General features: G+C 43.6%; 1 protein-coding gene across 1 annotated transcript; it reads left to right on the plus strand.

The window, feature by feature from the left end:
• Window positions 1-3,208: 3,208 nt before the first annotated feature.
• LOC120915822 (carcinoembryonic antigen-related cell adhesion molecule 5-like) lies at window positions 3,209-14,502 on the plus strand. The gene is made up of 8 exons (XM_040326621.1): window positions 3,209-3,552; window positions 4,463-4,729; window positions 5,115-5,372; window positions 7,433-7,786; window positions 9,290-9,556; window positions 9,942-10,199; window positions 12,263-12,616; window positions 14,119-14,502. Exons 1-8 carry the CDS (start codon window positions 3,234-3,236, stop codon window positions 14,394-14,396), a joined length of 2,355 nt encoding a protein of 784 aa, XP_040182555.1. The 5' UTR covers window positions 3,209-3,233; the 3' UTR covers window positions 14,397-14,502.
• Window positions 14,503-16,552: the final 2,050 nt, after the last annotated feature.

Here is a 16,552-nt window from a genome sequence, read left to right on the forward strand (position 1 = left end):
CTATTAGACAAGATCCAAAGCTATATTTTTCCCTTCTAGACTTATGTCCAACTAAGAAAAATGTTTAATCACCCAAGATCTTCCCCTGGTTGGTGCAGCCCACATCGCCTTTTGAGGCTATATGCTCCAGAACAGCACCACAACCGCATTTGATTTCCTTACTATATGCCCTCTTATTCTCTAAAATTACCCTGAAAATAAACAAAATGTGTCACAATTGGAGCAGCTGGCCATTGATCTCACAGTTGATGATTGAGATAAAAATTCTCTCCCATTCACACAAAACCTCAGTGAACATTACAGAACAGGAAACAGGATACAAATTATTTTCAGGCTGGTACAGGACACTCATGCTTCTCCACATATTTACACCCTCAACTTCCCCCTTGTGAAGGAGATGTGTATCATTGTACTGGGTTTGGCTCCACATTTGATGATCCTACTCAAAAATACAGGAATGCTGGACCACGGCACACGAAGACATAACTAAAATAACAACATTCACACCTGACGTCACCCCAGCTCAGTACTTACTACTAGGGTTGTCACAATACCACTTTTTTGAGACCGAGAACAAGTACCGATCCTTTTTTTCAAGTACTCGCTGATACCGAATACCAATACTTTTTTTTTAATGTCATGTGACAGTGGCGTTTTTTTTTACACAGGGGGGGGGGGGCGGTAGTGGATTGTCTGTGTTTTTTTTTTTTTTTTATTATTATTATTATTTACATTTTATTTTTTTAATTATTTATTGCAATTTTTTTTTCGTTTTTTTTAATCAGCCCTGTTGGGGGGGCTTTGGTGAGATATCAGGGGTCTTAACAGACCTCTGACATCTCCCCTTTGAGACAGAGAAAGGGACTAAGAACACAGATTCCCCAGTCCCTTTCTCTGCAGCCGCAGCTGAAATGAATAGAGAGAAGCTTCTCTCCATTCATAAACTGAAGCATCGTAAACACAGGTTACGATTCTCAGTTATGTGGATGGACAGAGTCAGTGATCACTGACTCTGTCCATTCGGAAAAGGTAGGAGCCGGGTTTAGCGGCTCCTACCTCCGCTCTCCATCCTGACAAATTGAGGAACAAAACAGCACGGGGGGAGAGCGGCACGAAGGGGGACAAGACAGAACGAGGGGAGAGCGGCACAGAGGGGGAGAAGACAGCACGGGAGGAGAGCGGCACGGAGGGGGAGAAGACAGCACGGGGGGAGAGCGGCACGGAGGGGGAGAAGACAGCACGGGGGAGAGCGGCACAGAGGGGGAAAAGACAGCACGGGGGGAGAGCAGCACGGAGGGGAGAAGACAGCACGGGGGGAGAGCGGCACAGAGGGGGAAAACACAGCACGGGGGGAGAGCGGCATGGAGGGGGAAAACACAGCACGGGGGGACAAGACAGCACGGGGAAGACTTGTAACTCCCCCCACCACCCGATACCTGACTGCCCAGGTATTGGGTGAAGCATCGGAGCATTTCAGCCGAGTACAAGTATACTAGTATCGGTATCGGGACATACCTACTTACTACATCATACCGCTCCCTCTAAAATCCATCTATTACAAATCTTTAGACTGCCATTAGTCAACAAGGGCCAAACGATGTATACCCTTCAAATGGGGTACCATCACCCCCCTACAATAACCAACTGGTATCTTTGGGTCAGATAAACAGCAGAAATGGAAGAGATGATCAGTGTTGTGAATGACAATCCTTCCATATTCACCCCCTTCCAAGACTCTTTGATCAACTAAGCTTCCCAAACGACACCGAGACAACATTCCCCCAGCAACTCATCCATTTAACAGCCATCGAATGATAAGGAGATGGAATCAGTATGTTGCATTTTCAGGCATCCTTTGACTCCCCCATAAACAAGAACAAAGGAATCCGCACAGATATAACACCCATTCTCAACACCCATTTTTTACAACCCCTTCCTATTCACCCCCCTGCTGCTTCTTTTCCACCCACCCATCCCAACCATACCCCTGAACATTCCACAGCTACATAGCCTCTGAATCTCACTTAGTTACTTGACCCTGGACCTTGTGTGGGACCAGGGTAACTATCTTGTACCTCTATACTCTGACATAACCAAACGACCAAACAGGAAACTACCTAACCAATTACAGACCCAATTATGAACCAGCCTTTATGTTACCCTTAGGTTTTCTTTTTTTTAGATAGTTGTTAACTTAGGCTATTTCCTTTCTTTTCTTCCTCTGTCCCTCGCCCAGTATATGACAAAGTCAGACACAAGACTCCAGCTAATTTCAGTTGCCCGTCATACAAAATGTTACTATTTTCTATCAGAAGTTTTGTACTTGACTACTTTTATAACTACTTTTTTTCATAAATTTAGATATAATAAAGAAATTTGTTCAACTAGGAGTAGACCACTGTCCCATCCCCTTTTTCCCCACCTAGAACTCTTCAGGTTCTTTCCCCCTTTTTGGTTTCTCATACTTTTGTAACCCTGCGTGTGTTTTAAAGCGGAGCTCCGCTGGAAAAAAATATTAAAAGCCAGCAGCTACAAATACTGCAGTTGCTGACTTTTAATATTAGAACACTTACCTGTCCTGGAGTCCAGCGCCGTCCGCAGCAGAGGACGAGCGATCGCTCGTCACTCTGCTCCCCCTCCGCCATCCTCAGTGAGGGAACCAGGAAGTGAAGCGCTCCGGCTTCACTTCCCTGTTCCCTACGGCGCATACGCGAGTCACGCTACCCCTGCCGATTGGCTCCCGCTGTGTACTGGGAGCCGAGTGTTCCCAGAACACAACGGGGGAGGGGGGGCGGGAGGTGACGTCATGCCTGCAGTCTGCCCGAGATTGTGTGGCCGGAAGTGGGTGCAAATACCTGTCTTTAGACAGGTATCTGCACCCCCCTCCCCCCTGAAAGGTGTCAAATGTGACACCAGAGGGGGGGAGGGTTCCGATCAGCGGGAGTTCCACTTTAGGGTGGAGCTCCGCTTTAACTCCTTGTAAAGCTCAATAAAATTCTTGAAAAATAGATAAAAATGTGCATTGTATAAAAAACTATATAGACCAGACCAAAATGAGGAGGAAAGAGGGACAGAGAAACTTTATTTCTCAACTGTTCCTGATTTTGAGGGTCTGTCCTTGATTTGGAACAATGTATAATGTAGTAGTTCTTTTGGATTTGGTAAACTAGAATTTTGTTTTGTGGATTTCTCTTGCAGTTCTCCTCGGTGTGTTGGTGGATGTGTCCAGTGGAATGATGAGTATTCAGCTGAACCCTCAGAATCCGGTCATCGGGGGATCTGTCACTCTGAATGTTACTGGGATTACTGATGGAATTCGCTCTTTCTCCTGGTATAAAGGACCAACTTCATCTTCTCAGCTTCAAATTTTTACCTATATTCCTGGTGAAAGCAGCCCCCTAGTTCGTGGTCCCAGTTACAATATTCGCATCACTGCTTTTCCCAATGGATCATTGCAGATCTCTGACCTTCAGACCACAGACCGGGGGAATTACATAGTGAAGGTACAGACACAAAAAGCTCTGGAAAGCAATCTAGTCCTGGTTATCTATGGTGAGTAATAATATGACGTTATAAAAATGATAAGCCTCGTCTAGGAAAATGTGCAAAAGAATGCTATTGGTCTGCAGCAACCAATTAGCATCTTCCAAAAATTGTAGAAACCAGATGATTGGTAAATATTTCCTCTTTACCATTTGTAAATGAAAGCAGTGTAAGTGCCCTAAGACCCCTTTCACACTGAGGGCGTATTGCAGTGGTTGTTCTATGTACAGAAATTCTCCTGACGAAGCAACTATCGTTGCGAAACTAGTAGAGATTTTGACTTGTATGACCCCCTTCGTTTCACTGCCACCCTTTGTCTAGGGTCCATTCCATCTCGGTGATTGGGACGGTTGGTCGTACAATATGTCCACCATTTTATACTGCTGTTTTTTGATGTATTTTATAATTATGTTTGTCTCCTGTGTTTTGATACTATGTTAAAAAAAACTGATTTACACCTTTTTTCTTATCTAGTACTGATATAGTCCCCCGCCCACACTTGTTATTGGTCTTTTGGGCCTCTGGGCTCCCACTAGCCCTTGTTCTATTCAAAATTGATCTCCAGGATGATGGTACTATAATTTTGTGTTTACTATTTACACTAGGCTTATATATAAATCAGAGAGCCAGTCACATTCTCCTGCTATGCCAATTCGCATAGGTGTGAACCCAGCCTAAAAGTATGACCGTGCTGAAAGCTGAATTGGCCTGGGCAAGAAGGGGGTGAAAGTGCCCAGTAGGCAAGTGGTTAAAGATGGTGGTTTAGGGGGAGGGGGCAAATTATAGGGGATTGAGATTCCTTTTTAACCAACAAACTGAACACAGGTGTATTTAGCAATTTTTGTAAAACATTTTTTTACAAGTTTACTTTCGATACTAATCCATTGCTGAATTTAAATAATTGTATTTTAACTAACAGATCCCGTTTCAAAGCCTGTGATCACAGTATCTGACCCTGAGCCACAGGAAGATGACACAATCACCCTAACATGCGCTTCTTCTAACACTGCAAGGATAATATGGAGTAAAGGTGGTGGCCCTCTGCCCTCTGGGGCTGTACTGTCATCAAATAATAAGACCGTTACCTTCTCCAAGACCAATCGTTCAGACTCGGGGGAATATCGGTGCACAGCTGAGAACATCGCCAGTACAAAGACCAGCGATTCCTACACATTGGCCATAGCTTGTGAGTACTAAGAATTTGTAATTCAGTACATTCTCAGATGATCACGGTTGAGTATTTTAAGTGTAATTATACATAAACTGTAAAGCCCTGTACACATGATCGGACCTTTGTCCGACCAAATTCACATCGGAATTCCATCGGAGGAAAAGAGAACATGTTCGCTATGTAAACTTTGATGGAATTCATAGGAATTTCCGATGGGGCATACAGACGGTCTAAATTTCCGATCGTGTGTACGGGGCATAAGAGTATTGAGTTCTGAGTCATTTGTGGCACTAAATGGAATGTGAAGTAGTTTTGTGAATATTTCCTTAGTTTATAATTATTATTTTATAGTCAGGATTAAAAAAAGATTGTGTCTATTAATTCTCTAATACTATAACAGATGGTCCAGAAAATGTGAACATCAAAGGCTCCTCCGAGGTGACCATTGGCTCTGTCGTGTCACTGGTATGTGTCGCAGAATCTTTTCCCATTCCCATTTACAGCTGGCAATTAAATGGAAGGAACCTCACACTCCATCACAATTACACACTCCTCATTGAGCAGATCACTTCAATGAATGAAGGAAATTACACATGTGAAGTGAAGAACTTGGCAACAAAGCGGTCTGCCAGTGCCTCTATGTTTATCACTGTGACAGGTAAGTTCTAAGATATAAGGTTCACTAAGTGATAACACTTGCTATTTGCCATAACACACATTAGGTGGCCGAATCACAAAGTTATAAGTGCAATTTTTTACAAATAATAACTACTCAACATCATCTATGGACAATTGTCTCTGAGCTTTGGCGAAAACGGAAAACCTAGATACCAAATGTCCCAGATTTGCCGGGACAGTCCTGCAACTTAGTCCTCTGCAGGGCCGATCCTAGGCAGGGTGCATAGGGTGCATTGCACCCAGGCGCCTGCAGAGGTGGGGGCACCGAACATCTAACAGACTCTCTAACAGAAGCCCTCTCTGTGTCCATCACAGAGCCCCCCTCCAGGTCCCAATAAAGTACTCTGCTTCTCTTTCTGTATTTTGTTTATTGTTAAAGCGGTGGTTCACCCTCCTTAACATCATTCTAGCATTACATTCGGCATCGTAGCGCGAGCTGCGGTATGCCGGTCTTACATTTTTTATCCCCGTACTCACTGTGCTATTGCACATTGAAGATTCCGACTCCCGCGGGGAATGGGCGTGCCTATGGAGAGGGAGGATGATTGACGGCCGGCTCTGGCACGTCACGCTCCCCGAAGACAGCCGGAGTAGGTCTCGACTCTTCACGGCGCCTGCGCACAGGCTATGCGCAGGCGCCGTGAATAGCCAAGCCTATTTCGGCTATTTCCGGAGAAGCGTGACGTGCCAGGGCCGGCCGTCAATCACCTTCTCTCACCATAGGAACGCTCATTCCCCGGAATCTTCAATGTGGAATAGCACAGTGAGTACGGGGATAAAAAATGTAAGACCGGCATACTGTAGCTCGCGCTACGATGCCGAATGTAATGCTAGAATAAAAAAAAAAATATTTTTTTTTTTTAATAGGGTGAACCCCCGCTTTAAGAGATCATGTAAGGATCCCAGGTTAAAGCTATGAATAAGCACTGAGATACAGTGCGAAACGCGTTAGATTTTTGTTCTGATTTTTTGGCCGTGGCATGTAATTTTGTGACCCATTTTTATTAAAGGAATTTTTTTAGATAGTTGTTAACTTAGGCTATTTCCTTTCTTTTCTTCCTCTGTCCCTCGCCCAGTATATGACAAAGTCAGACACAAGACTCCAGCTAATTTCAGTTGCCCGTCATACAAAATGTTACTATTTTCTATCAGAAGTTTTGTACTTGACTACTTTTATAACTACTTTTTTTCATAAATTTAGATATAATAAAGAAATGTGTTCAACTAGGAGTAGACCACTGTCCCATCCCCTTTTTCCCCACCTAGAACTCTTCAGGTTCTTTCCCCCTTTTTGGTTTCTCATACTTTTGTAACCCTGCGTGTGTTTTAAAGCGGAGCTCCGCTGAAAAAAAAATATTAAAAGCCAGCAGCTACAAATACTGCAGTTGCTGACTTTTAATATTAGAACACTTACCTGTCCTGGAGTCCAGCGCTGTCCGCAGCAGAGGACGAGGAATCGCTCGTCACTCTGCTCCCCCCCTCCGCCATCCTCAGTGAGGGAACCAGGAAGTGAAGCGCTCCGGCTTCACTTCCCTGTTCCCTACGGCGCATACGCGAGTCACGCTACGCCTGCCGATTGGCTCCCGCTGTGTACTGGGAGCCGAGTGTTCCCAGAACACAACGGGGGAGGGGGGGCGGGAGGTGACGTCATGCCTGCAGTCTGCCCGAGATTGTGTGGCCGGAAGTGGGTGCAAATACCTGTCTTTAGACAGGTATCTGCACCCCCCTCCCCCCTGAAAGGTGTCAAATGTGACACCAGAGGGGGGAGGGTTCCGATCAGCGGGAGTTCCACTTTAGGGTGGAGCTCCGCTTTAACTCCTTGTAAAGCTCAATAAAATTCTTGAAAAATAGATAAAAATGTGCATTGTATAAAAAACTCTATAGACCAGACCAAAATGAGGAGGAAAGAGGGACAGAGAAACTTTATTTCTCAACTGTTCCTGATTTTGAGGGTCTGTCCTTGATTTGGAACAATGTATAATGTAGTAGTTCTTTTGGATTTGGTAAACTAGAATTTTGTTTTGTGGATTTCTCTTGCAGTTCTCCTCGGTGTGTTGGTGGATGTGTCCAGTGGAATGATGAGTATTCAGCTGATCCCTCAGAATCCGGTCATCGGGGGATCTGTCACTCTGAATGTAACTGGGATTACTGATGGAATTCGCTCTTTCTCCTGGTATAAAGGACCAACTTCATCTTCTCAGCTTCAAATTTTTACCTATATTCCTGGTGACAGCAGCCCCCTAGTTCGTGGTCCCAGTTACAATATTCGCATCACTGCTTTTCCCAATGGATCATTGCAGATCTCTGACCTTCAGACCACAGACCGGGGGAATTACATAGTGAAGGTACAGACACAAAAAGCTCTGGAAAGCAATCTAGTCCTGGTTATCTATGGTGAGTAATAATATGACGTTATAAAAATGATAAGCCTCGTCTAGGAAAATGTGCAAAAGAATGCTATTGGTCTGCAGCAACCAATTAGCATCTTCCAAAAATTGTAGAAACCAGATGATTGGTAAATATTTCCTCTTTACCATTTGTAAATGAAAGCAGTGTAAGTGCCCTAAGACCCCTTTCACACTGAGGGCGTATTGCAGTGGTTGTTCTATGTACAGAAATTCTCCTGACGAAGCAACTATCGTTGCGAAACTAGTAGAGATTTTGACTTGTATGACCCCCTTCGTTTCACCGCCACCCTTCGTCTAGGGTCCATTCCATCTCGGTGATTGGGACGGTTGGTCGTATAATATGTCCACCATTTTATACTGCTGTTTTTTTATGTATTTTATATTTATGTGTGTCTCCTGTTTTTTGATACTATGTTAAAATAAACTGATTTACACCTTTTACTCTTACTACAACTCCATTCTATTTTTTCTTATCTAGTACCGATATAGTTCCCCCGCCCATACTTGTTCTTGGTCTTTTGGGCCTCTGGGGTCCCACTAGCCCTTGTTCTATTCAAAATTGATCTCCAGGATGATGGCACTATAATTTTGTGTTTACTATTTACACTAATGCCGCGTACACGCGGTCGTCTTTCGGCATGAAAAAAATTACAATTGTAAAAACATCATTTAAAATCATCGTGTGTGGGCTTCACATCGTTTTTCGGCTTCTGAAAAACGCCAAAAATGTTTTCCAACATGCTGCATTTTTTAATGTTGTTTTTTAAAATGTCGTTTTTCGGGTTGTAAAAAATGATCATGTGTGGGCTAAAACTATGTTTTGAACCCGCGCATGCCCAGAAGCGAGTTATGAGACGGGAGCTCTCGTTCTGGTAAAACTACCGTTCATAATGGATTAAGCACATTCATCATGCTGTAACAGACAGAAAAGCGCGAATCGTCTTTTACTAACACGAAATCAGCTAAAGCAGCCCAAAGGCAAATAGAAATTCCCCTTTAGAGTGCTGTCGTACGTGTTGTACGTCACCGCGCTTTATTCATCATTTTTCAAAAACGATGGTGTGTGGGCAACATCGTTTTTAATGATGAAGTTGGAAAAATTAAGTTTTTTGGACATGCTGAAAAATTTCATTTTTTTTCATGCCGAAAAACGACCATGTGTACGTGGCATAAGAGGCTTATATATAAATCAGAGAGCCAGTCACATTCTCCTGCTATGCCAATTCGCATAGGTGTGAACCCAGCCTAAAAGTATGACAGTGCTGAAAGCTGAATTGGCCTGGGCAAGAAGGGGGTGAAAGTGCCCAGTAGGCAAGTGGTTAAAGATGGTGGTTTAGGGGGAGGGGCAAATTATAGGGGATTGAGATTCCTTTTTAACCAACAAACTGAACACAGGTGTATTTAGCAATTTTTGTAAAACATTTTTTTACAAGTTTACTTTCGATACTAATCCATTGCTGAATTTAAATAATTGTATTTTAACTAACAGATCCCGTTTCAAAGCCTGTGATCACAGTATCTGACCCTGAGCCACAGGAAGATGACACAATCACCCTAACATGCGCTTCTTCTAACACTGCAAGGATAATATGGAGTAAAGGTGGTGGCCCTCTGCCCTCTGGGGCTGTACTGTCATCAAATAATAAGACCGTTACCTTCTCCAAGACCAATCGTTCAGACTCGGGGGAATATCGGTGCACAGCTGAGAACATCGCCAGTACAAAGATCAGCGATTCCTACACATTGGCCATAGCTTGTGAGTACTAAGAATTTGTAATTCAGTACATTCTCAGATGATCACGGTTGAGTATTTTAAGTGTAATTATACATAAACTGTAAAGCCCTGTACACATGATCGGACCTTTGTCCGACCAAATTCACATCGGAATTCCATCGGAGGAAAAGAGAACATGTTCTCTATGTAAACTTTGATGGAATTCATAGGAATTTCCGATGGGGCATACAGACGGTCGAAATTTCCGATCGTGTGTACGGGGCATAAGAGTATTGAGTTCTGAGTCATTTGTGGCACTAAATGGAATGTGAAGTAGTTTTGTGAATATTTCCTTAGTTTATAATTATTATTTTATAGTCAGGATTAAAAAAAGATTGTGTCTATTAATTCTCTAATACTATAACAGATGGTCCAGAAAATGTGAACATCAAAGGCTCCTCCGAGGTGACCATTGGCTCTGTCGTGTCATTGGTATGTGTCGCAGAATCTTTTCCCATTCCCATTTACAGCTGGCAATTAAATGGAAGGAACCTCACACTCCATCACAATTACACACTCCTCATTGAGCAGATCACTTCAATGAATGAAGGAAATTACACATGTGAAGTGAAGAACTTGGCAACAAAGCGGTCTGCCAGTGCCTCTATGTTTATCACTGTGACAGGTAAGTTCTAAGATATAAGGTTCACTAAGTGATAACACTTGCTATTTGCCATAACACACATTAGGTGGCCGAATCACAAAGTTATAAGTGCAATTTTTTACAAATAATAACTACTCAACATCATCTATGGACAATTGTCTCTGAGCTTTGGCGAAAACGGAAAACCTAGATACCAAATGTCCCAGATTTGCCGGGACAGTCCTGCAACTTAGTCCTCTGCAGGGCCGATCCTAGGCAGGGTGCATAGGGTGCATTGCACCCAGGCGCCTGCAGAGGTGGGGGCACCGAACATCTAACAGACTCTCTAACAGAAGCCCTCTCTGTGTCCATCACAGAGCCCCCCTCCAGGTCCCAATAAAGTACTCTGCTTCTCTTTCTGTATTTTGTTTATTGTTAAAGCGGTGGTTCACCCTCCTTAACATCATTCTAGCATTACATTCGGCATCGTAGCGCGAGCTGCGGTATGCCGGTCTTACATTTTTTATCCCCGTACTCACTGTGCTATTGCACATTGAAGATTCCGACTCCCGCGGGGAATGGGCGTGCCTATGGAGAGGGAGGATGATTGACGGCCGGCACTGGCACGTCACGCTCCCCGAAGACAGCCGGAGTAGGTCTCGACTCTTCACGGCGCCTGCGCACAGGCTATGCGCAGGCGCCGTGAAGAGCCAAGCCTATTTCGGCTATTTCCGGAGAAGCGTGACGTGCCAGGGCCGGCCGTCAATCACCTTCTCTCACCATAGGAACGCCCATTCCCCGGAATCTTCAATGTGGAATAGCACAGTGAGTACGGGGATAAAAAATGTAAGAAAGGCATACTGTAGCTCGCGCTACGATGCCGAATGTAATGCTAGAATAAAAAATTTTTTTTTTTTTTTTTTTTAATAGGGTGAACCCCCGCTTTAAGAGATCATGTAAGGATCCCAGGTTAAAGCTATGAATAAGCACTGAGATACAGTGCGAAACGCGTCAGATTTTTGTTCTGATTTTTTGGCCGTGGCATGCAATTTTGTGACCTATTTTTATTAAAGGAATTTTTTTAGATAGTTGTTAACTTAGGCTATTTCCTTTCTTTTCTTCCTCTGTCCCTCGCCCAGTATATGACAAAGTCAGACACAAGACTCCAGCTAATTTCAGTTGCCCGTCATACAAAATGTTACTATTTTCTATCAGAAGTTTTGTACTTGACTACTTTTATAACTACTTTTTTTCATAAATTTAGATATAATAAAGAAATGTGTTCAACTAGGAGTAGACCACTGTCCCATCCCCTTTTTCCCCACCTAGAACTCTTCAGGTTCTTTCCCCCTTTTTGGTTTCTCATACTTTTGTAACCCTGCGTGTGTTTTAAAGCGGAGCTCCGCTGAAAAAAAAATATTAAAAGCCAGCAGCTACAAATACTGCAGTTGCTGACTTTTAATATTAGAACACTTACCTGTCCTAGAGTCCAGCGCTGTCCGCAGCAGAGGACGAGCGATCGCTCGTCACTCTGCTCCCCCCCTCCGCCATCCTCAGTGAGGGAAATCAGGAAGTGAAGCGCTCCGGCTTCACTTCCCTGTTCCCTACGGCGCATACGCGAGTCACGCTACGCCTGCCGATTGGCTCCCGCTTTGTACTGGGAGCCGAGTGTTCCCAGAACACAACGGGGGAGGGGGGGCGGGAGGTGACGTCATGCCTGCAGTCTGCCCGAGATTGTGTGGCCGGAAGTGGGTGCAAATACCTGTCTTTAGACAGGTATCTGCACCCCCCTCCCCCCTGAAAGGTGTCAAATGTGACACCAGAGGGGGGGAGGGTTCCGATCAGCGGGAGTTCCACTTTAGGGTGGAGCTCCGCTTTAACTCCTTGTAAAGCTCAATAAAATTCTTGGAAAATAGATAAAAATGTGCATTGTATAAAAAACTATATAGACCAGACCAAAATGAGGAGGAAAGAGGGACAGAGAAACTTTAGTTCTCAACTGTTCCTGATTTTGAGGGTCTGTCCTTGATTTGGAACAATGTATAATGTAGTAGTTCTTTTGGATTTGGTAAACTAGAATTTTGTTTTGTGGATTTCTCTTGCAGTTCTCCTCGGTGTGTTGGTGGATGTGTCCAGTGGAATGATGAGTATTCAGCTGATCCCTCAGAATCCGGTCATCGGGGGATCTGTCACTCTGAATGTTACTGGGATTACTGATGGAATTCGCTCTTTCTCCTGGTATAAAGGACCAACTTCATCTTCTCAGCTTCAAATTTTTACCTATATTCCTGGTGACAGCAGCCCCCTAGTTCGTGGTCCCAGTTACAATATTCGCATCACTGCTTTTCCCAATGGATCATTGCAGATCTCTGACCTTCAGACCACAGACCGGGGGAATTACATAGTGAAGGTACAGACACAAAAAGCTCTGGAAAGCAATCTAGTCCTGGTTATCTATGGTGAGTAATAATATGACGTTATAAAAATGATAAGCCTCGTCTAGGAAAATGTGCAAAAGAATGCTATTGGTCTGCAGCAACCAATTAGCATCTTCCAAAAATTGTAGAAACCAGATGATTGGTAAATATTTCCTCTTTACCATTTGTAAATGAAAGCAGTGTAAGTGCCCTAAGACCCCTTTCACACTGAGGGCATATTGCAGTGGTTGTTCTATGTACAGAAATTCTCCTGACGAAGCAACTATCGTTGCGAAACTAGTAGAGATTTTGACTTGTATGACCCCCTTCGTTTCACCGCCACCCTTCGTCTAGGGTCCATTCCATCTCGGTGATTGGGACGGTTGGTCGTATAATATGTCCACCATTTTATACTGCTGTTTTTTTATGTATTTTATATTTATGTGTGTCTCCTGTTTTTTGATACTATGTTAAAATAAACTGATTTACACCTTTTACTCTTACTACAACTCCATTCTATTTTTTCTTATCTAGTACCGATATTGTTCCCCCGCCCATACTTGTTCTTGGTCTTTTGGGCCTCTGGGGTCCCACTAGCCCTTGTTCTATTCAAAATTGATCTCCAGGATGATGGCACTATAATTTTGTGTTTACTATTTACACTAATGCCGCGTACACGCGGTCGTCTTTCGGCATGAAAAAAATTACAATTGTAAAAACATCATTTAAAATCATCGTGTGTGGGCTTCACATCGTTTTTCGGCTTCTGAAAAACGCCAAAAATGTTTTCCAACATGCTGCATTTTTTAATGTTGTTTTTTAAAATGTCGTTTTTCGGGTTGTAAAAAATGATCATGTGTGGGCTAAAACTATGTTTTGAACCCGCGCATGCCCAGAAGCGAGTTATGAGACGGGAGCTCTCGTTCTGGTAAAACTACCGTTCATAATGGATTAAGCACATTCATCATGCTGTAACAGACAGAAAAGCGCGAATCGTCTTTTACTAACACGAAATCAGCTAAAGCAGCCCAAAGGCAAATAGAAATTCCCCTTTAGAGTGCTGTCGTACGTGTTGTACGTCACCGCGCTTTATTCATCATTTTTCAAAAACGATGGTGTGTGGGCAACATCGTTTTTAATGATGAAGTTGGAAAAATTAAGTTTTTTGGACATGCTGAAAAATTTCATTTTTTTTCATGCCGAAAAACGACCATGTGTACGTGGCATAAGAGGCTTATATATAAATCAGAGAGCCAGTCACATTCTCCTGCTATGCCAATTCGCATAGGTGTGAACCCAGCCTAAAAGTATGACAGTGCTGAAAGCTGAATTGGCCTGGGCAAGAAGGGGGTGAAAGTGCCCAGTAGGCAAGTGGTTAAAGATGGTGGTTTAGGGGGAGGGGCAAATTATAGGGGATTGAGATTCCTTTTTAACCAACAAACTGAACACAGGTGTATTTAGCAATTTTTGTAAAAAAATTTTTACAAGTTTACTTTCGATACTAATCCATTGCTGAATTTAAATAATTGTATTTTAACTAACAGATCCCGTTTCAAAGCCTGTGATCACAGTATCTGACTCTGAGCCACAGGAAGATGACACAATCACCCTAACATGCGCTTCTTCTAACACGGCAAGGATAATATGGAGTAAAGGTGGTGGCCCTCTGCCCTCTGGGGCTGTACTGTCATCAAATAATAAGACCGTTACCTTCTCCAAGACCAATCGTTCAGACTCGGGGGAATATCGGTGCACAGCTGAGAACATCGCCAGTACAAAGATCAGCGATTCCTACACATTGGCCATAGCTTGTGAGTACTAAGAATTTGTAATTCAGTACATTCTCAGATGATCACGGTTGAGTATTTTAAGTGTAATTATACATAAACTGTAAAGCCCTGTACACATGATCGGACCTTTGTCCGACCAAATTCACATCGGAATTCCACCGGAAGAAAAGAGAACATGTTCTCTATGTAAACTTTGATGGAATTCATCGGAATTTCCGATGGAATTACTCCAATGGGGCATACAGACGGTCTAAATTTCCGATCGTGTGTACGGGGCATAAGAGTATTGAGTTCTGAGTCATTTGTGGCACTAAATGGAATGTGAAGTAGTTTTGTGAATATTTCCTTAGTTTATAATTATTATTTTATAGTCAGGATTAAAAAAAGATTGTGTCTCCTAATTCTCTAATACTATAACAGATGGTCCAGAAAATGTGAACATCAAAGGCTCCTCCAAGGTGACCATTGGCTCTGTCGTGTCATTGGTATGTGTCGCAGAATCTTTTCCCATCCCCATTTACAGCTGGCAATTAAATGGAAGGAACCTCACACTCCATCACAATTACACACTCCTCATTGAGCAGATCACTTCAATCAATGAAGGAAATTACACATGTGAAGTGAAGAACTTGGCAACAAAGCGGTCCGCCATTGCCTCTATGTTTATCACTGTGACAGGTAAGTTCTAAGATATAAGGTTCACTAAGTGATAACACTTGCTATTTGCCACAACACACATTAGGTGGCCGAATCACAAAGTTATAAGTGCAATTTTTTACAAATAATAACTACTCAACATCATCTATGGACAATTGTCTCTGAGCTTTGGCGAAAACAGAAAACCTAGATACCAAATGTCCCAGATTTGCCGGGACAGTCCTGCAACTAAGGCCCCATACACACGATAGAATCCATCCGCTGAAAAATCCCAGCGAATGGGTTTCAGCGGATAGATCCTATGGTGTGTACACTCCAGCGGATCTGTTTCCGCGGATATTTATCCCCTGGGATGGATTTCCAGCAGATAAATATTTGAGGACATGCTATCAAATCCATCTGCTGGAATCCATCCCAACGGATGGATCCGCTGGTCTGTATAGACTCACCGATCCATCCGTCCGAAGGGATCCCCCGCATGCGTCGTAATGATTCGACGCATGCGTGGAATTCCTTATATGACAGCGTCGCGCACGTCGCCGCGTCATATTCGTGGTGACGGCGCGACACGTCATCGCCAGAGGATTTCGGCGCGGATTTCAATGCGATGGTGAGTCCGCTGGACCGTATTCGCGGATAAATCCTCTTGTGTTTATGGGGCCTTAGTCCTCTGCAGGGCCGATCCTAGGCAGGGTGCATAGGGTGCATTGCACCCAGGCGCCTGCAGAGGTGGGGGCACCGAACATCTAACAGACTCTCTAACAGAAGCCCTCTCTGTGTCCATCACAGAGCCCCCCCTCCAGGTCCCAATAAAGTACTCTGCTTCTCTTTCTGTATTTTGTTTATTGTTAAGAGATCATGTAAGGATCCCAGGTTAAAGCTATGAATAAGCACTGAGATACAGTGCGAAACGCGTCAGTTTTTGTTCTGATTTTTTGGCCGTGGCATGTAATTTTGTGACCCATTTTTATTCAAGGAATTTTTTTGGAGTGCGGCTGTCCAAGCCCTTTTCTTCTTCAAGTAAGGATCCCAGGTTAATGAAGACTTCTTGGGGGAGCATCTCTGTGGTTGATTCATTGCCATAGAAACATTTGCAATGGGCAGAAGTCAGTAAAATGACAACGCCCATGTGGGGGGCGCCAGAAATATTTCTGCACCCAGGCGCCTGTGACCCTAGGAACGGCCCTGGTCCTCTGTCCTGCGAATGCTGTGTCCGTGTCCGTTCAATATGAACAGTCTGTCCCTGCATAGTTTTAATGAGGACCTATAAACTCATTCTCCTGGCAGGATCACCAGGTTAAAATTAAAGGAATAAACCCCAAAAAAGTAAACAAATGCACCCAGAACAACTAGTAAGCTAGTATACAGTATTTCATTTTGTTTTCTTTGGTACAGCTTGGCATACAACAGTATGCATATCTCATACCTCAGGGACCTCTGGGTGAGTTGACAATCACTGTAGTGGTTACATAGACAGGTCAGGTTGTCTGTCTGTATTATGTTCACAGTTCTTCATTATCAGCTGTAAACT

Source organism: Rana temporaria, chromosome 10 (assembly GCF_905171775.1).
Source record: "Rana temporaria chromosome 10, aRanTem1.1, whole genome shotgun sequence".
In the NCBI taxonomy this organism is placed as follows: domain Eukaryota; kingdom Metazoa; phylum Chordata; class Amphibia; order Anura; family Ranidae; genus Rana; species Rana temporaria.

Coding starts and splice junctions, on each gene's coding strand:
- LOC120915822 (XM_040326621.1), top strand. CDS start 3,234: ATGATGAGTATTCAGCTGAACCCTCAGAATCCGGTCATCGGGGGATCT. Junction 3,553..4,462: donor TCTAGTCCTGGTTATCTATG/GTGAGTAATAAT, acceptor TTTAACTAACAG/ATCCCGTTTCAAAGCCTGTG. Junction 9,557..9,941: donor CTACACATTGGCCATAGCTT/GTGAGTACTAAG, acceptor ATACTATAACAG/ATGGTCCAGAAAATGTGAAC.